The following is a 26913-nucleotide window of genomic DNA, read 5'->3' on the forward strand; positions in this document are numbered from 1 at the left end:
TAGATACATTTACCACATTTTTGTAATCATTCCCTATTTGATGGGCATTCAGCTATTTTGTTTTTAGTTTATAGCTTTTATTAAAACTACAATTATAAATACTTTGTTGTATATGTGGATTGTCTCCTTGGGGTTTGTTATTATTATAAGATATCATGAGATTACTAATATAAACTTAGTATACTGGAATCTCTGCTTATTAATATTTTATTACAGTATTTACATAATTACAACTTGCCTTCCAAAATAGTTGTATTGATGTACAACTCCTTCAACAATATACTGAGTCTATTTTTTCTACAACCTTTCTAGCACTGACTAATTCCATGCTTTATTATCTTGACCAATTTGCAGGGTCTGAGCTGAAATCCCATAGCTATTTGGATTTTCATTTCCCCTATTATTAGTTATGTGGATGGTACTTTCATATGATTATTCATAGTGTGGAATTCTTTTTCTGTTAATTTTTTGTTCATATGTTTTGATCATTTTCTATCAGGAAATGTCTTCTCTCAACTTTTCAAAGCTCATCACATTTTAGCATAGTGCTTTCTTTTTTCTAATAATTCTTTTCCTAAGAGCAGGAAGGAAGAAACTTTAATAGAGAAACAATAGGTCAAGCACTAATAGGCCACACAGCAGCACCTCTGCAGGGCCACAAAGTTGAAGCCCTTTTCCCCCAAACCAAATTTATGTCATTTCTAGTATGATGAAATTGCAGATTAGACCTTTTAATACCTTTATATGGACATAGCTATGGGTTGGAAGACAACCTTAAGGCTTTTCTTCAACATATAATAGAAGAGAGAAATTATTTAGATTATCTATATAAACAAATTTTAGGAAACAAAATCACATTCTGTGCAATCATCAAGGTATCACTTCAGTGACAGATAATAACCTCAAAGAATTCATCCACAAAAATTTTACACCTAAAATACCTATTTAGGGAATGGATATCCAAATTTAATTATAATATTTTTCAAAAATGCTAAATTTATTTATTATTCTTACCACTATCTTAATATTTTGTCTTATCATATCAAGACTACTTAATAAAACATGTATTCTAATTTTAAGAGAAATAATCAAATTAGAATGTTAAGATTTGATTAATTCAACATGATAAAGAAAAATGAAATGCAATCATATTGACTAATTTAAAAAATTAATGTTTATGATGTATATATATAATGTATTTATATATAATGTATATATCACCTCAAAATAAGAAGGGGAACATGGAAGGGGATCATCATCAATTAAAAGATGTAAATTTTACTCATTAAAATTTACTCATTAAAATAAGAAGAAAAACACTAAAAATAATTTTATTTATATCAATAAAATTAAATGGTCTGAGTTCTGAATTTTTAAAAGACTGCATTGAGAAATAAAACCCATCAAAATATTCCTTTTTAGAAAAATGTTTATTGCAAAAAAGAAACGGTAATGATATTTAATATTGGGTGATTCAATTTCTTTTATTCAAAAAGAAAAACATGTCAGTGAATAATGGGAAAGAAAAATAACAGCAAATATGTAACATTCTTCAAAAACAGCAAATATTTAAAGGATGCTTAGAAAAATTGAAATCTAAAAATAAATATTAATTTCAAATTACTATCATTTAGTTTGAACATTTAACCCATGAAATCTTGTTCTAGGAATTATTGAAAAAATTAAAGAACAGCAAGTGGGAAAAAATATCGCACTGGTTTTCATGTGGTTCTTCATTTGTGTCATATAATTATATTCTCTAATCACCTATTTCAAAAGAGGAAGTTGATTCCTTTACTTCCTTCTTTCTAAACAGATGTTTAAATAATGTCCAGAAGTGAACATCAAATAATTCCACCATAAATACTGCAAGAATTATTCCTCCTAAAATTACAGCTGTTATAGAGGCAATGAGGAATCGTCCTGGAAATGAATATGGTGCATTATCAACATAAATCTGAAACAGAAAAAAAACAGCACTTTATAGCCCTAGTTTTACTTATAAAAGTCAGTGAGATACTCTGAGGTTCTCTTACTTGATGAAGAAATAGGAGTTTATATTTATATAATCTTGTCCTTTTCATAACAATCTTTACAGTCTTTATATTTGAGTATCTCAATAGCCTCATGTAATAAAGAGTCTAAAGTCCCTGAAGCTATAGTTCTACATGAAATGCGGATAAATTAAAATTCTATTATCTGAGATTTTTGGCCTGGATGACGGTACCTCCTAGAAACTATAGATCAGTAGAGAGAAGTATACATTTCTTAGGATTGCTCTCCAGTTACCAGAAAATACTATTACCTATTGTGTGTGGGGAGGGGATTGAACAGGGTATTTGCAATCAATTATCCTCCCAACCCAGTTCATGCAATCACAGAATATAAAGGGAGAGGTAACAGAGGTGAATTATTAAAGTCTTAAATGAAATGTAAGAGTTCCTACTTTGTTTATCATTCTCCAAGGATGGTCTCTGATCACATTTAAAAGAATTGTAAAGCGCCTAACCAAGAGTTATATTTCTGGTGAATTTTTGTACATTTTCTTCCATGTTTGTACTTCCTTTGATAAGGTATTGACTTATTTCATAATTCTCTTACATCACATTCATCTCTTTCCTTCTCTTACATCACTTTCATTTCTTTACCCAATTTTTCTTCTATCTCTTCTATTTGATTTTTTATAACTCCTTTTTGAGTTCTTCCAGAAATTCTTTTGGGGCTTGACCTCAATTTATATTTTCCTTTGAGACTTCATTTGTTTTGACATTGTTGTCCTCTTTTGAGTTTGTATTTGATCTTTCCTGTCATCATAGTAACTTTCTAAGGTCAGATTCTTTTTTGTTGTTGGTTGGTTGTTTATTTTGATCATTTTTCAGTCCTTTTTTTATTTCTAAGTTTAGCCCTGCTTTGGTAGGAGGCACTGTATGAGCTTTTGGGTTTTTTTTGTGCTGTTATTTTCAGAGCTAAATCTATGGAATTACTAAGTTTTCACTTCTCTTAAAGTAGTATGTCACTACTCTCTTGGTCTGTGCTCTGGTTTGTGAGCAACATAAGATATGACCATGATGCCAGCTCCCCTGTAGCTACATAGGAGCATGCTAGTGCTCCTTCTCACCCTGGAACTGGATCTATGAACTGTATACAGCTATGAGAATTGCAACAGAGTGCTGTACCTAGTGCAAGAAAAATATCCCTGAAAATCACCTGTTTTATTAATAATAATTATTACATTTTAATGACCCCCTTAATTTCTGAGACTGAGAACTAGATCAGTCCCAAAGTCTATACTAGTATTCTGGGGTTTGGAGACTAAGTCCTACTGGAGGGTAGTGGCAGGTACAGGACCTTGCTCCTGAGTAGCTGGGTCATAGTCTACTGTTGACTTGCCAAGCTGCCCATTCTTTAGATATAGCCCCATTTTCACCTCAGTGAAACAGACCTTTCCTGTCAACTTTCAAAGTCCTGGATTGAGAAATTGTTTCACCCCATTCTTTGCTGCCTCTCCAGAAGTCATGCTTAGATGTAATTTTAAAGTTGTTTGGAGAGAGACTTGAAAGAGTGTAGGAGAGTTCCTGCCTTACTCTGCCATTTTGACTCTGTTTACCAAAATATCATCTCTAAACTTTAATGTAGGCAAAGTGCAGCTCTGGTGACTATGACTTCTGGAGGAAGAAGTGGAATTTTATCTACTCTTTCTTCCCACATTGTCCATAATCATCTAACTTGTCCAGAATGAACATCAAAAAGAAGTATGTTTCAGAATCAAAGGAGACAATTCTGAGGAGCATAAACTGTATGAGTTGAGGAGAGTCAACCCTGGCCACTGAGAGCAAAACTTTAGAGAGAAACAGGTCCAGATAATTCAGTTCAATGTTCCTTCCCAAAAAAGGCACTCCAACCAAGGTGAAGCATTATGAAGACATCATCATGAAAAAGAAAGTTCATGGAACTCAATTGTGTCAGAAGTATGAGTTTCCTGGGACATGAGTATTCATCAAAGTACCTCTAAGCTATAGGTATGCCTTCTTCTCATTGACACTTTGCTTATTTTGAGTAGAGTATTCCCCAGGCTGATGGAAGGAATTTTCTCTTCAAATTATGTCACTTGATTAAAAAAAATGCCTTTGATTTGAGCTAATTGTGTCTATTGAATTATTGTTAATGTTAAATGTCAGTAGTAATATACTTTAACTCTTTAAGTTTAACTCAGGGTTAAAGGTTCAGCCCAAAGGAGGTAATATAAATTGCATAAGATGAGATTAAATGTGCTTTTTTGGACTTCTTCCTTATGTTTTGAATTCTGGACTGACTAGTAAAAAGCCACTGAGAATAGTGATGAATGGAGAATAAGTGGATACTGACTGCAGAGTGCTTCAGGGACTATCTTAAAAGAAGTTGGAGAGCTTTGCCTATTTTCACTTGTAATCAATGTACATTAAAGCTATAACTGATAAACAACTCCCCATAGGGCTTCAATTAGTCCACAGATTCAGTTAAGTCTTATGAGAAATTATTTAAATGGTAGCCTAACAATAGTAGTTAAAAAGCTTTAAAAAAAAAAAAAAAAAGCTGGGACATCCTCTGAAACAAAAAACAGAGAAACCAAGAAGAGAATGATTACAAACTTAGTACTGAGACACAAAAGTAGATTCTGGATGTAGTCAAGTCATCTCAAAACCTTCAATTGTGAGGTCTTTTTTTTTCCCCCTGAAAAGTAGCATGATGAGAATGGATGGGTCATTCTGCTGCCAGTTAAGCCTGGCTCCGTTCAGTGATAACATCACCTTTGGAAGGGAAGCTCATTTGGAGTTTGTTGCTCACTTAGGGCAATAGTCTGCTCTGCCACCTCTAGTCCCAGTCTTAAATGTCATGACACTACTTTGCTTTTTTGGTCTTTTATATTCTTCAGAGGGGGCAGCTATGTGGTAGGGTGGATAGTGCAACAGCCCTGCAGGCAGGAGGACCTGCAGGCAAATGACCTTGGGCAAATCACTCAACCGTATTGCATTGCAAAAAAAAATACATTTTATATATATATGCACACACACACACACACACACACACACACACACACACACACACACATATATATTGGTCCAAGTTCATTTCTCTCTGTATACACTGTTTTATTTCCCAGATTTCTGCATATTATTTTGCAGAAGAGTGACTAGGGATGAAGGTACTAAGGTACTTGCCCCAAGGCAAGTTTAAGTGTCTTTGTTGGCCTTATTCTATGCAATTTAGTTATTCAGTGCATCAGAAGCCTGAAGAAATCTAAGTTTAAACTATAAGAGGACATATCAAAGTTCACTTGGGGAAGGGAAACTGATAGTTGAGAGAAAAACAGGTAGCCACAGCAGGAATATAAAATTTAAAAAGTTTAGTTTTGAAATTGGAAGGAATGGATGACGCTAACATTATATAGTTATACAACCACAGGCAGGTGATTTTATTTGAGTCTATTTTCTAATCTATAAATTTTCTTTTTCTTTTTTCTTTTGGTTTTTGCAAGGCAATGGGGTTAAGTGACTTGCCCAAGTCACACAGCTAAGTAATTATTAAGTGTCTGAGGTCAGATTTGAACTCAAGTAAACCTGACTCCAGGGCCAGTGTTCTATCCACTGTGCCACCTAGCTGCTCCTACTCTATTTATAGAATTTTTATAGAAAAATTTAGAAAGTTATTAAAACTTAAAATTAGTTTCATTATCATATAAGAACATGGTATAGGTATGGGATGTCCCAAAAGTATTAATCTATTTGAAATATACTGGGCTTACCTGGCCATTAAAGCTTAAAATTGCACTAAGACTTTTGGGGCACATTGTATCTATATCATCTTCTTTTAATAGTTATGTTATAAACCTTAAAGTTCTATAAATATTAGATCTTGTTTATCAATTGTAATAGCAATTAGGCAAACTGTCCAATATTATAACTATACATAGGAACTGCCCATTTATTCATATCCACAATGCCATCCAACAGGATGGACCATTACTCTCCAAAACCTTAAACATTTTTTTATATTCACAATTCTTTCCCATACCCCATTCAGACTATTCAGCAGAGTATGCCAATGTATTTTCTCTCCAATCTCTTAGATTTACTTCAATCTTTTTAATTGCCTTAGTCAAGAATTTTCATTTATTCTCATTAAATTTATTTAATTTTCAGTCCCATTTAGATCCAGAACCTATACCATACCTGAAACTCAGTAATTAATTTACAAAAGGTGACTCCAGGAATAACTGTCACTCTGAAATGATATAATTCAGAACCCTGTAGGAAAACAACATAAAATAATTAGCAGAGAGTAGCAGTATGAAGCATTGTGAGGGAGTCAATTATTAGGAATATGTGTGGTATAATATGATTATTTCTAATATCCTTAAGTATAAAGGGAGAAACTATATAGTATATATAGTTATATAGTTATATAGTAAGTTATATAGTAAGGCAGAGGTTATATATGGAAGGTTTCAGGAGCTAGTTCTTTTTTTAAATTAAGCAATTAGTAGCTAGAAAACATAATGTGTTTTGGTCTGGAAGAATAGCTAGTATAAGAGCATTGTCCCCCCCCCCAAAAAAAAAAAGAGCAATGTCCCACTTGCCTCACCTCTATTAATGTCATTTCCAAGAAGTTCTGTGCCCTCTTTAACTCTTGGAGTTACAGAATCATTCAAAGGTGCAAACAATATATAATTCCTAGAAACCTCAATGAATCAATCAATGAAAAGTATCAAGTAGGAACTATTTGGATTAAAGCAGGAAAGGTCCCATAGGAAAAATCGTGAAACTTGGATAAAATAGTAATCTAGTTTAGATGGTTATGTGCGACCATAGTAATTCATTTTAAAGTTCTCGCATCCCAAGTCTTCTCACGTGAAAAACAGAAAAAATTACAAATTTCCCAGGTTTGTTGTCAATGTAAAAAAATAGATATTTGTAAATTACTTTTCAAGTTGTAGAATATTCATACATTTTAGCCATTATTACTTATTTACATTTGAATTTTCCATTTGCATAGCAGTGTTCCTGGAACAGAATTGGTTAATAATAGTGTCTACATCAGGGTCCACAAACAAACTTGAAACACTGAGGAAAAGCATCTTTAGGATAATAAAAGAACACTGATCCTTGGAACTCAATAGAGAGCTATGCACACCAAAAGAAAACTTCTTTACAACTCTACAAAAGGAGAAAATGACTTCCAGGAACCAAGGATTTTTTTTCCTAATGCATTCTAAGCTTGAGTCCACATTCCACAGAATTCTATGTATACAGTTGAGAGAACGTGGCCGAAGATATTGAATAGGTGTTTTTTCTCTAACTGACCTTAATGTTTGTAAACTCCTCTAAGTCTGAATAATGTATAAATATTGGGAGAAATACACCAGTGAGGGGCTATTAGAAAATCTCATTGCAACATTTCAGGGTCATCCATAGGATTCTAAGGAGAAAAGTAGTCAGATGTCCTCAGGTAACCTGGTCCTCCAATGAAAATAGGAGTTGGGGAAATTAGTCCTTATTTACACTAGAACTGACAGGAAGGTAAGAGAACATCATTTTTAGTCCCCCTTTTCTAGTCCTAAGAAGAGTCAAAGAAATTATCTTTTCAAAATAGTTAGCCTACTATAGAGCAAGATGGAGACAGAGATGCAGGATTTGGGAAGTGACTAATGACTAAGTTCCCAAAATTTCCTGGATACAAGGGGATGGGAGATCTTATCCTTTAGCTAAGACAAATTACCTCAAGTTCCCAGGTGCCCTTGAGTTTGAAATTTAGAAGCAAACCTGGTTAAGTGTATATAAATTAAGTCATCCTGTTGCTGTCAATAAATAATTCTTTAACTTCTTATAATTAATTTCCCTCAATCAAGCCAGAGGAAATAAAGATGTTCTATTTTCATTCATTGATCTTATTTTTCCTGGCTATGTTGTCTAAAAAGCCTGTAACTGATTTCTACTCCAGGCATATTTCCTTCTACAAACTGAACTCACACTTCACTTGCAAGTTGAATATCCCCAAGTTCAGTAGCTACCTTAGGTTCTATACTTTGGTTTGTATTTTCAATATTCTAGTTACAAGCCCTCACTAACAAATTTTTCATTAAAAAGCATTAATTCTTATCAAATGCATTTATTAAGAAGACATGATAAAAATTGTAGCTATAAAACATTTCTCCATAATTTGAAATACACTGTCACACAAAGTTCATGAGTAAACATACACTGAGGGAACTGGCCTGGAAGTTCTTTCATCCTAATAAACTTTCTGCAATCCAAATCTTGTTTGCTGAAACTCTCTCTTAAATCCATGATTGGTTCTCTTCTTTGTTTCCAGACATGTTATTCCTTGAGACTGCTTCTGGTCTTGAATAATTACTTTGTATTTTTGTCAGACTAGATAGTATGCCCCTTATCTCACAATGTTCTCCAAAATTCCTTGAACTCTCAAACTATTTCTTAAATTTCTAAATGCATAGTCTCTTTCTTGGTGAGTTTTATTTTGCTGGATTCCATGACTGTTGTGGGGAAATATCCCTCCCCACATATACACAGACAGAGCACACATGGTGCCAGATCATAATTAAATCTAGGTCTTAAACATGAAAGGCTCTAATGGACTATTTTTGCCCTTCAGAAAGGCATTCACAATATTATTCAAATGAAGTCATCATTTTGACATTGTTTTTTACTCTCCATCACTCTAGAGCCTACCTTTCTATAAGCTCTCATTCTATGTCATTCTTGTTCATATATAAGCATGAGTCATCGATATAAAATCTCTACAATAAGTTGATGACTCTTTCCTCTAGGACTTTTAAAATTTTGTAGAAAATCAGTTTAATCACTGAACTGTTCAGATCTCACTTTCAGTACAAAACCAGTTCCCGCCCTTTCAAGGGCCCTTTCTAGCATTCACATGAAGATGATATTTATTTCACTTTTTTTACTCATGTCAGGGTGACCCCCCCAACAACAAAAAAAGTAAAAAAGTGTATTCTTCTATAGGCAGAAAATGATGCATTCTAATACACTTGGAATACTCTTTTCACTCATCAAAATATTTTTCAGACTCTAATCCTCTTCAGAAGCAGGTTAATTTGATGGATAGATGGTATGAACTTTTCTCCCATTTTAAAAAAGTAAGAAAATAAAATACGCAAAACAATATGAACTTACAGATATGCTCAGATTGAGATCCTTTGGATTAAACACAGTATGAGGATGGACGATTTCTAAGTACTCTTTCATTTTTTTAATATCATCTGTTACACTTTGTCCTACAAAATGATCAAGATATTTCTCAGGCATGCATGATTTCCCAACAAAAAAATGTTTTTATCCATGATGGTTAACATCTATAGGAACTCATGGTTACATAACCTTTTAATGTTTACAAAACATTTAATTATTCTCATTTTATAAATGAGGAATTAAGGCCAAGAAAAGTGAAATTATTTGCTTTAAATCATTCTGATAATGAAATTAATTCAGTGTTATACATTGGATATACTGTGAGTACAATTATACTCTGGAACTGGCCTGGGAACATGATCACATAGATAATTCTTCCATGAAAAAAAAGTGTATCAAGTTCCAAATAATGTCTTATGAATTATCGCTTAAATTTACAACTTTCCTTTTCTATTAATACTGATTAAGGTAACATCGTCAAAACTTTGAATCTGCAAAAAAGTCCAACATAGAATATTGAACAGCTATTTTAGACTGTGCTAAAACCTTTGAACTTATCAGGCCTTATTCTAATACTTGTTCTGATAGCCTTTTTAATATGTATAAGACACTCCACTACATAAAGTACTAAGCCAAAGGTGCTAAATGAATAATAATCTTTTCACTATATTCATAGACTCTTGAATCTGCTTCAGGGGAGCTGAATTACATTAGAAATCCAGAGCATTTACAATTTTCCCACCTCTGTTTAATGGAGATATCCTTAACTGGGAAGCTAGGTAGAGCAGTGGATAGAGCACTGGTCCCGAAGTCAGGAGGACCTGAATTCAAATTTGGTCTCAGACACAAAATAATTGCCTAGCTGTGTGGCCTTGGGCAAGTCACTTAAGCCCATTGCCTTGTAAAAACTAAAAAAAAAAAAAAAAACTATCCTTAACTAATGACAATGCTCAACATTCCCAAATTGTAAATATAGATGTAAAAGTAATAAGTAATACCTAAATTTCACATATATCAACATCCAGGAAAGAATAGGAGCATTTCTACACATATTATATATAACACTTCAAATCTTTAGATCACCAGTGTTTACATAAATTTAGAATATCACAGCATCCCTTCCATTTATAGCTCTCCTAAAATTCAGTTAGTTATACAAAATTTCCTGTATTAACCTTCTTTTGGATTTGTAAAACTTGTGTCATTATTTCCTATATTTTTTCAACAAAAATATGGGATTTGCTGATTTTATCATTCATTTGGAAAAAACACTCTCTGCTAAATGTAGAAAATGAAATAATTGACTGATCAAGAGAGAAATTGATTAAGTCTACAGATTTTAAAACTCCTAAAACTTAGCTGAAAAATTCCAAATTACTGCAGTGAGTATTCCTAGTTGAACAAGAAAATGAGACCTAAAAAGAAGGGTTAACAACATAATTGGAATAACAGTAACTCATAAAGTTGTGGTTTTAAAGATCACAGACCTAAAAGGAACCTTAGAGATAAATCTGTTCAGCATGTTCACTTAATGGGTGAGGAACCTGAGTTTCAGAACTGGAAATGTCTCAGAAATAAGTTAATACATGTAAATTTCTCTTAAAAATTTATAAGAGGAGACAGCTAGGTGGTACAGTGGATAAAGCACAGGTCCTGAAATCAGGACCTGAGTTCAAATCCGACCTCAGACACTTAATTGCCTAGCTGTGTGACCTTGGGCAAGTCACTCTTCACCCCATTGCTTTACATAAATTTTTTTTTAATTTCTGAGAGTATAAGATTTTATAATTCTCTCTGACATAGTTTAACTTATCTTAGAATTGTTATTTTTGCCCTTATACATTGGCCAGTACCAATCGTTTCAAATTCCAAGGAGAAAAATTCCAAGTTAGATTTTTTTTAACTTTGGGTCTGTAAATGCTTTAAAATATATTTTGTTAAATATTTAATAGCCTTGGTACTCTTTGTTAGCTTATATATTTTATTTTAAGTATTATTTAAAACAGCATTTTAAAATGTTATTTTGAGGAAGGGTCTATAGACTTAACCTAAAAGGAGACTATAATATAAAGATTTTAATAGCATTTGCCCTGAATTAAATTATATAGTAAGGTTGAATCCCATGGAGTATCATAGGAAAGGCTTTGCATGGGTCATCTCATAGCTCATGTACCTGAGTTTGCTCAAGCAGCATCAAGAACACATATGACTCAGAACTGAAGGACCTATCAATCTGAGATGACTTAGCAACCCCTGAGTGGCATTATCTGTCCTCACTATCCTTTCCTTCCTGCCTCACCTCTACTATCTTATACTATACCTTCTGAATTTCCACTTTGGAAAAACTCTAAATTTAAGATAAAACCTAGACCTTGAGTAAATTTCCCCAGGGTTTTGATGTGGGAATGAGGGGGATGGGGAACCCATTATGTATTTTCTAACAAAATGTAAATGATTACTTAACAGTGTATATCAAAATATATTCTTTTTCAAAATCAGATTGAATTGGATATTCTTATGGGGTTCTTTCCAACTCTGACATCCTGGGATTCTGATGTAACACAAAGGTTTTGGTGTCCTGATTAAGTGCTTCTGGCCCCATATATTTCAGTAAAAGTGAATGATTCATCTATTGTCTGTCATCTTTGCTACATGACTCATACAGAGTCTCTGCGATGTAGCTGCTCCATCTTCTTAACTTTCTGTAGAGGTCAATATTTCTCACATGTTCACATAGAAAGAATATTTAATTTTGGAACATTTAAGCTCAAAAAGTCATTAGAATCTAAGATCCAGAAAAAATTAGTGATTTACTCAAGGACACACAAATAGTGACAGCACTGAAACTTGAACCCAGTTCTTCCAATTTCAAATTCAGATTAATCTTTTAATTGTGCACAGAATGAGAGAAACATCTATTCTCCATTCATAATTTTACATGGATATTCCAATATATAAACCATTTTTGCATCTTCTGATTTTCATGGGAACCTTATCATCAATCATTACTGAATAGAGGCCGAATAAAGTAATTAATCTAAACTTATTTGTACTTCCAATGTCTTATTAGCTCATATTTGTGCCTTGTCAAAGTTAATTTCTATGATCATTGTCTATGTGCATTATGAATTTTAAATTATTTTACAGTTTCATTTTACAGGTAAACAAATTAAGACTAAAAGTTTAAACAGTCTTCTATTCTTCAGGTTAAACATTCCTATATGCTCACCAGGTTGATTAATAACTAATGGATTAACTATAGATCATCACTATTGAACCCAAAATGTGGTGTCCAGAACACAATGCTATAGATGAAGCACAGAGCACAGTATGACCATCACTCCCTTTCCTCTCAACAAGATCCTTCTAAGTAGCCTATGACCACATTGGCATTTTGACTGCCTTATCATGTCTCTGCCAATAAACCCCAAGAGCTTTTTCACATGAATTCTATTCTTGTCACAATTTTTTTAAATTAGGTGCATTACATGAACATTTATCAATATTCAAATTCATATTACATTCAAATTTTATCTTACTCTGTCTAGATCTTTTGATATACTGATTTTGTAAGCCAATACATTAGCTTTGTGATAATCATAAATTTCATAATGGAATGGTTTTTGTTTTTATTCTAAATTGGGGTATATCATTGAGCAAACAGCAGTCAAGAATTAGTTGGGGGTTTTTTAAGGTTTTTGCAAGGCAATGGGGCTAAGTGGCTTGCCCAAGGCCACACAGCTAGGTAATTATTAAGTGTCTGAGACCAGATTTGAACCCAGGTACTCCTGACTCCAGGGCCAGTGCTTTATCCACTGTGCCACCTAGGCGCCCCAAGAATTAGTTTTAAAAAAAATCTAAAAGAGAAAATACTAATATTGAAGCAAGCAAGGATCACAAATTATAACATCTTTATATCTGAAATTTGAACAGCGAGTGCTAAAATCCTGAAACATTGTAAATAAAAGAATTCAAATTATTGTCTTAAATAGTAGAAAGGAAACAAGAAAGGCCACTTATTTTTCAAAGGACTTCTCATGAGATAATTGACACTCCTTATAAATTCATAGGCTCTTATAGTTCTCCATTTGAAAACTCTAGTCTAAATGATTTCTAACAAGCAAGTTATAAAAAAAGATGAATCTTACTGAGTTTCCAGTTTTTCCTCTTATTCACTTCAGATATGGTAACAAGATATGGAGGTTCCATTGGGATAGAAGTAGTTTCATCCTTGATATTCAAAAAGATAGGGTACTGGATAACTGGATATATAAAACGAACAACCTAAAAATGAATTACAAGAGGGATTTTTAACCTTAAAGAAGCATCATCCTATATCTTCCAAGTTTTAATATCAATTAAACTTTTTGTTTCCTTTAGTAAATAATATAATAGACTTGTGAAATCTACATCTTCAGATTTTTCCTCACAGAATGAAATTTTTTTTTAGGTTTTTGCAAAGCAAATGGGGTTAAGTGGCTTGCCCAAGGCCACACAGCTGTGTAATTATTAAGTGTTTGAGATCAGATTTGAACCCAGGTACTCCTGACTCCAAGGCCGGTGCTTTATCCACTATGCCCCCTAGCCGCCCCAGAATGAAATTTTCTTTTAAAAGTTCCATTCAAGAGCATCATCATGAATTCCAGGAAGTAAAATAAAAAGCTATTTCCTTTTGCCCAATTTCTTAAAACTTTGTAATCTCTCTTTTAATCACACACTCAACTGAAATTATTCTCTCCAAAAGTAGATTACTCAAGAAAAGTCCAAATTTGATGGACTTTTCTCAAACTAAATTCTTCTTGACCTCCATACAAAACATTTGATGCTGTTGATGAAACCTGAGTTTTCTTTCATATGATTAATATGGAAACATGTTTAACAAAGTTACACATATACATTCTATATTAAATTGTTTTCTGTTGGGGCGGGGGAATAAGAGGAGGGAGGGAGAAAAATTTGAAATTCAAAACCTTATAAAAACAATAATTGTTGAAAAACTATCTTTGCATGTAATTGGGAAACTAGATAACTAAATATTTTTAAGACCTCAAAAACAAATGATAGATGGATATTTAGATAGATAGATAGATAGAACAGATAGATAAAGTAAATGAAATGCCCCCTCTTCCCTGAAATCTTACATGATCTTTCCCTCTCCAAGCTAGAAATATTTTCTTCATCCTCTGATTTTTCATAACACTTTTCTTATTTCCAAAAAGCTATTATATTCTAGTTTATATTATAGTAATTGTGATAACATGTCTATTTTATATTTACCTATAAGAATATAAGCTATTTGAAATTAGGAAAAATGTGTTATTCTTTATTTCATTTTAGTGCCTTTCATCAGATAAAGGCTCAAGATATACTTTTTATATGTGGAAAGGAAGGGAAAGGAAGGGAGGAAGGGAGGGGAGGGAAAGAGAGGGAGCAGAGGGAAGAAATAAATATGCCTTTCTACTATGCCTTTCACATAAATATTATGTGAGCTTTTTTTGTTTTGCATTTTAAAGAAACAACACCTAATGTCATTAATTGAACATTTAAGTGATTTGTTTTCAGGTTATTAAAATATCTTACCTTTTCCGTGCAGTCTGAGAAAATTATATTTTGAGACAACTTCTGCTCAGTAGTACAATTACAATCCTCTCTAGTGCGCTTGTTTAAACACTGCTTATATTTTCCTGTTTTCTACAAAAAAAATACAAGTGGGAAGAGAGAGAGAAAAAAATCAGATAATTCATCAGTCTTATACTCATTGCAGTCAGCAGCCAGTTTAACCACAATCTCCATACTGCCCTTACTGGTTTTTATAACCTCTTGCCCAAAGATAAATACAAACCAATAAATTAGAGGACTTCATCCTAAGAAATACATACATCCAGATCATCTTCTATGAAATTACATTTGAAATTCATGCACAAAGATCTTCAAGGGGAAAAAATAAAGGTATTCCAGGAGTGCTGTGGATAATAGGATTTTCCTGGAAACCATAGTTCTAATTTGTTCTTAAGTCATCTGTCCATAAAAGTGCTTAGTGATTGCCTTGGCATCCTAATGGAAATGGGAAGGAAGGAAGGAAGGAAGGAAGGAAGGAAGGAAGGAAGGAAGGAAGGAAGGAAGGAAGGAAGGAAGGGAGGGAGGGAGGGAGGGAGGGAGGGTGGGTGCTAGAAATGTTGAGAAATATGCATTGAAGATGCTTCATTTACATAAAGGACCATGAATGAGAATCTTTAGTCATCAGTTTTGACGATTCCCAGCAATGCTCTGACAACATAAAGGACAGTTTCAGGACAAAGAATAAAAGTTCATGATGTCATGCTCTTTAGATTTTTTCAGTAGATAAAAATAAAAACTCACAGGGACTTTATAGGGAAAATTTGGTTATACATCACAAAGGTGCCAACATATTTCTTAAGTTTCATTTGTGATTCAGTTCATCTTTGTGAACATAGGTAGTAATATTTTGTGAATTTTTAATGAAATTCAAAGGTTACAGAGATTCAGGATATGATTGCACTGATATCTAGAATTCACAGAAATACTAATATAATTATGGAAAATGACTTACTTTTGATGCAGGATGGTAATTCCTTTGCCGGGGTTTGCTAGGATCTGCATGATAAAAGTTATCAGTGGTTGGGATAGCTAATCCCATTGTTGATGGAGGCCTGTAGTTTACCTACAAGGGATTAAACATAATTATGCAAACAGAATTCAATAAATAAGCATAAATGTATACAATATTGTTTTATACAAGTTATACCATACTATTTACAATACTATTTATAGCAAACTGGGTTTACTGGTTCTCATTTTCAAAACCATTAGGAGTCACAGTTGCATTTAGCCACATTGAGTGACATTGCACCACAATTGTCTTGAGTACCGCACTTGTGGATGAACAGGAGTCCCTAATCTCTTGACCATTCCTGACTCATATATCTTCCACATGGAGTTAGAGAATTTTTTTAATAATAAGCTCTGCTGCTGCTGCTGCTGCTGTTTTTTCTTTGTTCTCAAAAAAGATCATAACATCTGGGAGGTGATACCATGATAAGCACATGAATTGGATTTGAGTGAGGGATGCTGTGCCAAGTCATCAGTCTTACTTTCTCCTCCATAACCACCTGGGACCAATGGCAAAAGATGAATCAGGATTACTGGAGATGACCCTGGATGAGAGGCAGTCAGGGTAAAGTGACTTGCCCAAGATCACACAGCTAGTAAGTGTCAAATGTCCAAGACTGGTGCTCTACCCACTGCTGCACCTAGCTGCCTACTTATAAAAGTTTCTATAGTATAAAAGGATCTCTAGTATTCAGTCATTCAGCCTTCTACATATACTTGAACTTGAAATAAGTACCAGAGATTCCTCTGGACTATAACCTGAAGTTTTTGACCTGAAAATCCTAAAAGGTCAGAGGTAGGAGAGTCCTTTACACATGGAACTTAATAAATTCTTAGTTCTAACAAACATGAATATGATCATAGCAAACAGTAGTTTAGAAGCAGGATATTAAGAGGTGGATTCAAGTACTCAGAGAACTAATAAAGCAAAGCAAATAGAGGGTTACAGTGTAGGATCATGGAGTTATGTATATCGCAGGTCAAACCTTAGGAAACCTCCATAAACCAGTACAAAAAAAAGAATATAGTAAGAGTAGATCCTATAAGTCTATATAATAGGGGACAATATGAGCACAATCATTTGATCTGCCTATTGCCAAACTATTTGGAGACACTTTGTGACCTGATTTTGCAAGTACCTGCTGATATCTCCATTTCAGAGCATTCAGAAGGCATTCTATTTTAATTTTTGGAAATAATCTGGAACACTTAACCATACTATGACATAGAATGTCAGAACCCTTCATTCTATATCATTAGATATGTCCAAGAAGAATGTTCACCAGGTATCCCCAAATGGTTTGTCAAAAGCAGAACTCTATGTATTTACTCTGAAGCCTGGACCCCATGGTTTTTAATGTCCCCATTGTCCCAATGCTGGTTGTGGTAGTGAGTGCTTAAAAATATCTATTAAATAAATAATGGACAAGTGAAGTTAATAATGATGAAACCAAGTCAACAATAAAACATTAAATAACATAGAAAAATGTTTAATCAAATAGAACTGTGTATAGTACACAGACCTTTTGGACTCTACCTATGTCCCTTTACCTTTATTTTGTATTATATTCATATGTGAACCTCTCATTTTCCTGCAAGAAGATTGTAAGGACCTCAAAAGCAAGGTTTGTCACTTTTCACACTACATGAGTCTCTTCCTTGCCTCTTTTAGCTAGCCTCTACTTCAGCAGAAATATCATATTTCTTGGTGTCCTATTCCCTTCATCATGGAGACAGGAGATCTAGTCTCTCCTTCCATTAAACTGAACTTGACTTAATTACTTCTTGTTTTACTTTTTACATCATGAATTATAAAGTAATTTGAGATCATGTTTTGTGATGTTCATTCCAAGAACACAAAAGGACTAATTTCAGTTTTTGAAAACCAAATCTCTCATCTGTTCAAATTTTTTAATATAGTTCATTAACACCTATTCTGATTGGCATGACCACTGAGATTACAGCATTGTAAATTATCTTAAATATCTTATAAAGCTGCCTATAGTAAATGACTAAATGCAAATTAATAGTTAGGAGCAATCATCACTCCTAAAACAAGCTAATCTTACCGGCAAAGTTTTGATAATGTTGAATCCATGCTCATCTTGATACTCTCCTCGTTCCCAGGCATCCAGGGATATTTGATATTTGGGTAAAAAACTCATGTGTTTATTATAGCTACAACTGCTTTTCAGTTTTAGGATAATTGCTGATGTAAGACAATCAACTGTTGCCTGCCAAACTATGAATGAAATTGAAGTCATACCCTGGAAGAGAAGCACATAATTCAAGTCTACTTAAAGCAGCCAAAAGAAGAGAAAAAAGATCAGTTTTCAAAGAACTTATATGAATGACTTGGACAATTTCATTGAAAATCAGATGCAATAGAAGAGTATAAAGCAATTTTTAAAAGAAAAATTATTTGCATATTTATGAATGAAAATTAATTATTCAAGTTAACAGTTTCTTATCAAATTTCACCATTACATAAACTTGTAATAAATAAGTTCTTAGTGGTAAGTTTAATAATATTTCATTGCTCTGTTGATATGATGGATTCACTTAAATGAGGAATTGGATATGCACTGTGAGAATAATTGTCTACCCACCTAACAGTTTAACTGTTCAAGAAATGTGTTTTTTTAGCAGAAATTTATTTTTTGTCACAAATGAGATTAATTCATTTAACTTCTCAATGCACCATCAAATTCTCTTAATACATCAATTTTTGAATATTTGCTCATCTACTTTGGTAATATTCAAAAATACATTTCCAAAAATGAAATAACAAGTTTAGGCAAAAAATTAATAACCAACAGCTATATTTGATATGTGTAATCTTAAAACTTCCAGATAAAATATAATAGTTTATCAACATAAATTTGTGACTTAAGGAAATATTTTTAAGAGCAAGCCCTTGAGATGCTTTTATGAGAAATGCTCTGAGGGATATAGATAGATAGATAGATAGACAGACAGACAGACAGACAGACAGACAGATAGATAGATAGATAGATAGATAGATAGATAGATAGATAATCTAGACAGAGAGAGAGAGAGAGAAATAGATATGTATCTAGATACATATCGATGTAGAAGTTTCCAGAGTTGTTAAAATCATCTTGCTTCTTCAGAACTGTTGATACATTATTAATTTGCAGTCTGAAAGTAATGCCCTTCCTGTGTTCCTATCTTTTTTGTTACCTATTTTTATAGTATTAGATCTGAAATTTCTCAAAAAGAATTGTACAATTTTAGTTTTATAGAATTGCATGGTTTGATTTTCATAACACATGAGAACTATCTTTTTTCAAATTGGCATAACTCAATCATGAATAATAGACATTCCTCCTCGAATCAGATGATTCATGATTTATTCACTGGTAACTATATTAAACTGGTTTGTTAATATTTTTGATTAGTTGAAAGTGCTCATTTCATAGATATTTTTAATTAATTTTTCATAATTTTTTCTAAATTTTGTTATTACTGTACAAAAGCTAATCACTAGTCTTTTAAAAATGAACTATCTTGTCAACTGAAAATACAAATAGTCATCTTCTCTTTACTACTGTTTCAGGCTTCAATTTCTTTTTTCTTATCTTTTGCTCTTGCTTGTGTTTTCAAAGTAATGTTAAATTAAATTAGAGATGGGGATATCATTGCTTTATCCCTATATTAATGTAAAATCTTCTAATTTTCTCTAATCAAAATGTTAATGGATTTTTAGAGATTTTTTTTATTTAATATATTCCTATTTTGTACTTTTTAGCATTTTTAAACACAAATTAATTATCTGCCAGGGTTTTTTTTTTAGGTTTTTGCACAGTAATGGGGTTAAGTGGTTGCCCAAGTTCACATAGCTAGGTAATTATTAAGTGTCTGAGGTCAGATTTGAACTCAGGTACTCTTGACTCCAGGGTCAGTGCTCTATCCACTGTGCCACCTAGTCACCACTGTCAGTTATTTTTTAAACTTTTGATATAAACATGTAGATTTAGTCATTTGGTTAATAATAAAGGTAGAACAGTGGGTAAAGGACTAGAGTTAGAGATGGGAAGAAAGGAGTTCAGATTTTGTCCCAGGTGCTATGTAATTTTAGACAAGTCATTTAATCTTCAATTCTCTTATCTATAAAATGAAAGATATAATAATAGTAATACCTATCTCACAGGACCTTTATGAATAGATAAAATTAAATAAATGTAGAGTGCTTTGCTTGGGTAGTAGTAGCAGTAGTAGTAGTAATAGTAGTAGTAGTTAACAGTAATAGTGGTTAGCAGTAGTAGTAGTTAGTAGTAGCTAGTAATAGTAGTTAGTAATGGTAGCAGTGGCAGTAGTGGTGGTAGTAGAGATAGCAGTGGTGGTGGTGGTGGGAGTGGGAGTAGTCATGAAAGTTGTAGAAGTTATGGTAGTTTTGTATATCTGAGGGGGAGCTAGGGTTGGAAGCTTATATAGGGAACTGGTATTAGAGTATGTCACTGAGTGAGGGAGAGTTGGGGGTACATATAGAAGGCTGGTAGTAGAGTTAGTGTGTGTGTCTGTCTGTGTCTGTGTCTTTGTGTCTGTGTCTGTTTCTGTGTCTGTGTGTGTGTCTGTGTCTGTGTCTGTGTCTGTTCGTGGGGGGGGGTATGGGTAGGTGGATGGTGGGGGTGGCAGTGGCGGTAATTGTTATTTTTGTTGTTTCCCAGTACTGATACACTGTTACAAACATCATTTTGATAAAATGACCTGTTATGAATGCTAATGCATCTCTCTGTGTATGCTATATCATTTTGCTATAATATTATTTGAAATATAGGAAAGTTAAGCAGTGCAATGGATAGAGCACTGGTCTTGGAATTAGGACAGGAGTTTGAATTCAGCTTCAGATACTTGACACACTAGATATGTGACCTTGGGCAAGTCATTTAACTCTAGATCCAGATGACTCTAGAGGAGAACTTGAGGCTGGTGACATAGTACAGCACTCTCACTCAAATCCAAGTCATGTATTTGTCATGGCATCACCTCCTTCCTGCCATGGTCTTCTTCAAGAACAAAGGACAAATCATCATCATCATCATCTTTGAATATATATATATATATATATATATATATATATGTATATATATATAATCCACTAATGACATTGCTCTATAGTTTTCCTTATTCTCTAAAGTTTAATTAGTCATTAGTCATTATAGTTAGTTCCTATAAGTGTAAGCTATTATTATCTTCTCTTTGGTGCTTTTTGGAATTTTTAAATTTTTTCATTTTTTGGTAATTGTACACTCAATACTTTGCATGGACCAACTCAGCTAAGTAGACAAGAACTCGCATGGATTGATGCTAAGTACTAAGAGAAAAGGAGTCAGGAATTTCAGAATGAATGTATTGAGTGAATGAATGGGGGGAAATTATAAAACCCCATAAAAACTATGGACGACTCAGATAAACCACGATAATTCCTGCTTTCAAGGAGTTCACATTCTAGGGAGATAACAAATATCATCAATTTTTTTTCAGATAGAAAGGCCCCATCATGGTGAACATGTAAAAACAAAGCAGATTGTATTTTATTTAAGCATCATTTCTTCTGGGGGAAAAATATCTCCTTTTGGTAATGAATAATTTGATAGTGTCAAAGAGTTTGGTAGTGATAAATTTCTTTAATTTTCATCATCTCTGGTTATTGAAGAAAGGGACTGTCTTTAAACACTGTTTATATCCCCAATACTGAGCAAAATGTCCAGCACATATTAGATATTTTAAAAATAGGGTTTGATTTAGTGATTGATTGAAGGGGTGAGATGAGAGCAAGATTGGTAGCCTAGGGGAAGCTGCTATTCTCAGTATTTTGGGCAATTTCTTCTGGGATCTGAAAGAAGTGGTAGTTTCAAAGCTAGGTCAATGTTTCTCTTGTCTCTCTCTCAGGATATTTTGCTACTTCAGCTACACTCACTTTTCTTTTCTTTGTCCCAGCTCTCCTGTTTATTAAGAAAATAAGTCTCTTTCACTGATAAATTTCTTAAATTCATGCATTGAGATTGAAATCAGATGGGGCCCACATAAATGATAGTACTTCCCTTGTCTCTCTAAATAATAGAAAATGATATGTGCAAAGGAAATTCACTTCAATACTTCAGAAGGCTTATGACCTCCTCTGTTTAGTAAGCAGATCATAATCCCAATGTAATATCTCAGTCTTCTGTGATTCTCTGATTTGTCACTTCAGTATTGCTGCATAGATTATTCTGCTTCTTTTAGTAAGCATCTGAGCTATCAACCTGTTACAGCAACCTCATGACATGAACAACTTATAGTTTCATTTCTGTTCATGAACATGGGTGATAATGAAATCACTGTTGGTAAATTTTAACTTTATCTATACCCTTCATTTATCTTTCATTGGTCTTTTTGTCCTCCTTCCATTTTAAGATCAAGGAGTTAACTTTAGCCCATAAAAAAAGATTAAAAAAAATAACCTATAGTCTATCCTTTCTTAGAAAAGGTAAGCACTATAGATGATAATGATGTATGTGTTGCCAAACATGATTAATTAAAGGAACAATAAAATGTGGAAATAACTGTCATCTTCCAGTATGCACTAGATCAGTTTATTCAGTCTAAACACACATGAGGATTATAACAAATTGTTAACCCATTCTGTGTTAAACCTGTAGCTTATTTTTAGATAAATATCTGGCTTCTCCACTTGTAAAATTGATTTTCATATGATTTTATTATGTGAAGTCCTATTAAATTTTTCTTATTAAATTTCTAACAAAATTCTAATTAGTTGAAATCTTTTGAACTCTATATTTATAAATCCCTGTCCCCAAAGACAGAAAAGTTAATAGTGCTGAATTATCAGGTTCTATTTGCCCCAGCATCCAGATGTTATATCTCTCACTTGAATCTAATAGTAGTTTCAACTTCTTGTCAGAATCATCTGAAGTGTCCTTACATTCCCTAACTTCCATTAAGATTGCCATTTTATTTATGGCAGCTCTTTTCATAGTGGCAAAGAATCGAAAATTGAGGGGATGCCCATCAATTGGGGAATGGTTGGGAAAAAACTCTGGTATGTGAATGTAATGGAACACTATAGTTCTATAAGAAATCACGAGAGATGGTACTTCAGAATAGATTGGAAAGACTGTCAAGAACTGATGCTGAGTGAAGTGAGCAGAACTGGAAAAACATTACATCAACAGCAACATTGGGTGAGAATCAACTAAGATGTACTTGTTCATTTCAACAGTACAATAATCAAATACAATTCTAAAAGATTTCTGAGGGTAAACACCATATCCAGAGAAGGATTTGTGGAGTTTAAATGCAGACCAAAACTTAGTATCTTCAATTTTTAAAAGTTTTCCTATGTATTATTTTTCTCTCTATTGTTTTTTCTTCATTTTGATTTCATTCTTCTTTCACAGCAAAACTAATATAGATCTACCTTTAGCATGTAGGGCCTATGTTAAATTGCATTCTACTGGGGGAAGGGGGGAGAGGAGGGAGAGATGTTAAAAAAAACTAAAATTGAAATCCTTAAAGAAAAATGATTGCTGAAGAAAAGAAATAGAAAAAAAAGAATGCTATTTTATCAGAAAAACACTAGGATCCAGCAATACCACTACTGGGTCTATACCCTAAAGAGATCACAAAGAGGGGTAAAAACATCCATGGCAGTTCTATTTGTAGTAGCAAAAAATTGGAAATTCAGTGAATGTCTATCAATTGGTGATGGCTGATGGTATATGTACGTGATGGAACACTATTGTTCTATTAGAAACCAGGAGGGATGGGAATTTAGAGAAGACTGGAGGAATCTGCATGAACTGATGCTGAGTGAGATGAGCAGAACCAGAACAATGCACACCATAACAGCAACATGGGACTGATGATCAACCTTAATGGACTTGTTCATTAAATAAGTGCAACAATCAGGGACAATTCTGGGGTGCCTGCAATAGAGAGCATCATCTGTATGCAGAGAAAGAATTTATGGAGTTTTAACAAAGATGAAAGACTATTACCTTTATTTTTTTAAAAAGTTATCTTATTATGTAATCTTGCTCTTATATTTCTTTAAGGATATGATTTCCCTCTCAACATATTCAATTTAGATCAACGTGTAACATGGAAACAATGTAAAGACTAACAGACTGCCTTCTGTGGGGGGTGGGGGGGAGGAAAGCAAGATTTGGGGGAAAATTATAAAATTCAAAAATAAATTAATAAATTTCTTAAAAAAGAAAACATTGGGGCAGCTAGGTAGCACAGTGGATAGAGCACTGGCCCTGGTGTCAGGAGTACCTGAGTTCAAATCCAGCCTCAGACAATTATTACCTAGCTGTGTGGCCTTGGCAAGCCACTTAACCCCATTCCCTTGAAAAAATAAGCAAAGAAAGAAAAGGAAAGGAAACATTAAGGTTATTCTATTTTAAAGCCGAAAGGGATAAAGTAAAGAACAATGGAGAAAAAAAATTTCATTTGAGGTAGTAGCTCTCTACATAGATGATTGCATCAAGGAAAAATAAATTTGATGACCTTGTTACAAAAGCATTAACATCTATTTTCTTTAAAGTAAAAGAAAAAATGATAACAAAATAGCATTGAAAGTATTTTCCTCTGTCTTTAACTTTAGAAAGACTATTAAATGCCGTGGGTTTTTTTAATCTATAAAGTATGAAATTCTATCTTACTTTTCTGAAATATCTATTTAAAATTTCCATTTCAACTATATAACTGTCAGTTTCATCCCAATAAGCTTTTGTTGCTATATTGAACAAAGCTGATCTTCCAATGACTATTTTTAGAAGTGGTGTTTTCTTTGTCCGAATACCTACAAAACAGAGAACAAGAATATCTACTCAGTTATTCAACCAAATCAATTAAGACAGTGTTATTTTAGAATAATATTCTTAAACATTAATTATTAATAAAAGAAACACAAGAACCAGAAGTTATCAATATAACTTCTTAATTGGTTAATCCTATTTGAATTTTTTTAATGTTGAAATGCATTTTTGATTTTTGACTTCATTTTTTGTCTTTTGCCTTTATATTACACTTATTACAATATGCAATTCATAATCCTCCTATATCCAGTGAACCACTACTTATAGCAAAGTTGGTTTATTTAGAAAATAATAAAGCTAAAAACATCAGATCTCATAGTAGATTGAAATAATTCCCCAACTATACAATTCTACAATGAAAGGAAATAAGTAAACTTTCTAACTCTTCTCTAGATATTGCTTATTATAAATAACATTCAGTTTGATTTTTTCTTTCCATATTTATTGTTTTTATTGTATATAATGTTTTCTCAGTTCTTATTTCACCTCAGCCAACCTTAGGTAAAAATTCCTGTGCTTCTCTGATTTTTTTTGTATTTGTTATTTCTTAGAGCACAATAATATTCCATTATATCAGTTAACAATATCGTTTATTTTTTAAAATTGTTTGCTGTCATAAGGAGGTGTCATTTTGAACATATTCACATATTTAGAATTTTTCCTTATGTCTTTCTGATCCTTGAGTAATAGTGGAATCTCTGAGTCAAAGGATATGGATAATTTTAGTCACTTCTTAAAAAAAATTATCCTAATTCCAAAATTCTTGAAAGATGGCAAAATAGAGCAGAAAATTATCTGACTCTCCCAAATTTCCTCACAAACAATTTAAAATCACATCTCTGGATATTTAGGTGATGCAGTGGATAGAGCACTGGCCCTGGAGTCAGGAGTACCTGAGTTCAAATTTGGCCTTGGACACTTAATAATTAATTACCTAGCTATGTGGCCTTGGGCAAGCCACTTAACCCCATTTGCTTTACAAAAACCTAAAAAATAAATAAACAAACAAGCAAATAAATAAAGTCACATCTCATAGTGAAATTTGAGTAATAAAAATAATTAAAAGTCAGAGTAAAACAGTTGTCTGCCTGAGATAACTTGGGAGGACTTTTGGAAAGATGTAATTCCTGAGATGTCAGTCTGGCCAAACTGAAGTGCAGATACTTCCTAGTTAATTCTATTGAATCAACAAACAACAAATTCTAGGAGCAGCTGTGTCTATACTAGCCTCAGCTTCAAGAACTTCCCCATGAAGAGCAGGGCAGAGGGGAGAATGGCAGCTGATTGGAGAAGATTGCAGCTTTGGCTACATCCCATAAATTTTGTTATGTCTCATTATCATTTTCTTGGATGTAATTATTGATTTCTTTCTATAATTTGGGGTTTAATCTACTAATTCTTTAAAATTAAGCTATTTAGTTTTCAATTAATTTTTGATATATGTATCCATGGCCCTTTATTGCATGTAATTTTTCTTGTCTCATGATCTGAAAAGCAAGCATTTATTATTTCTGTCTTTCTGCATTTGATTGCAAGATTTTAATAATGGGGGACCTCAACCTCCCACTCTCAAAATTAGATAACTCTAATGATAAAATAAACAAGAAGGAAGTTAAGGGTGAATAAAAACTTAGAAAAATTAGATATGATTGACCTCTTGAGAAAATGGAGGATAGAAAATATCTTTTTCTCTGCAGTACATGGCACTTTTATCAAAATTTACCATGTACTTTGGCATTAAAAAAATCTTACAATCAAACAATTTATGGGATGTAGCCAAAGCTGTTTTTAGGGAAAATTTTATATATCTAAATACTTATATGAATAAAATAAAGAAAGAGAAGATCAATGAATTGGGCATGCAACTAAAAACCACTAGAAAAAGTGCAAATTAAAGATCCCTAATTAAATACTACATTAGAAATTCTGAAAATCAAAGAAAAAATTAATTGAAAGTAAGAGAACGAAAGTTCCGGCCAAGATGGTGGAGAGAAGACAGGCACAGTTCTAAAGTCTCCTGATCTTTCCCCATCTATCACATGAAACAAACCTCTTAAAAGAAATCCGGCCCACAAAACCCAGAAAGAAAAGCCAGGAGAAAGAGCATCTGCCTCAGGATTTGTCTCCAGCAGCAGCTTTGGCCGAATTCGAATTCCGGTGGGCCCAGGTGTGTGAGCAGAAGAACCAGCCCAGCTGACAAATGACCTCAGGCCAGGGTAAAGAGCACC

At 33.2% G+C, this 26913-nt stretch overlaps 1 protein-coding gene across 4 annotated transcripts in view; it reads right to left on the bottom strand.

Moving 5' to 3' along the window:
- Positions 1 to 1479: 1479 nt before the first annotated feature.
- LOC141522203 (cation channel sperm-associated auxiliary subunit beta-like) overlaps positions 1480 to 26913 on the bottom strand; it is a 156273-nt gene continuing 130839 nt past the window's right edge. For all 4 annotated transcript variants that reach the window (XM_074235413.1, XM_074235411.1, XM_074235412.1 and 1 more), the window contains 8 exons: positions 24530 to 24669; positions 17906 to 18103; positions 15778 to 15888; positions 14787 to 14897; positions 13355 to 13490; positions 9192 to 9292; positions 6210 to 6284; positions 1480 to 1957 (listed from right to left, as the gene is read on the bottom strand). In XM_074235413.1, coding sequence (XP_074091514.1) covers positions 1760 to 1957; positions 6210 to 6284; positions 9192 to 9292; positions 13355 to 13490; positions 14787 to 14897; positions 15778 to 15888; positions 17906 to 18103; positions 24530 to 24669 — 1070 coding nt within the window. In that variant the 3' untranslated portion in view covers positions 1480 to 1759. The remainder of the gene's footprint in view (positions 1958 to 6209; positions 6285 to 9191; positions 9293 to 13354; positions 13491 to 14786; positions 14898 to 15777; positions 15889 to 17905; positions 18104 to 24529; positions 24670 to 26913) is intronic.

The sequence above is a fragment of the Macrotis lagotis genome, chromosome 4 (genome assembly GCF_037893015.1).
Source record: "Macrotis lagotis isolate mMagLag1 chromosome 4, bilby.v1.9.chrom.fasta, whole genome shotgun sequence".
Lineage (NCBI taxonomy): Eukaryota > Metazoa > Chordata > Mammalia > Peramelemorphia > Peramelidae > Macrotis > Macrotis lagotis.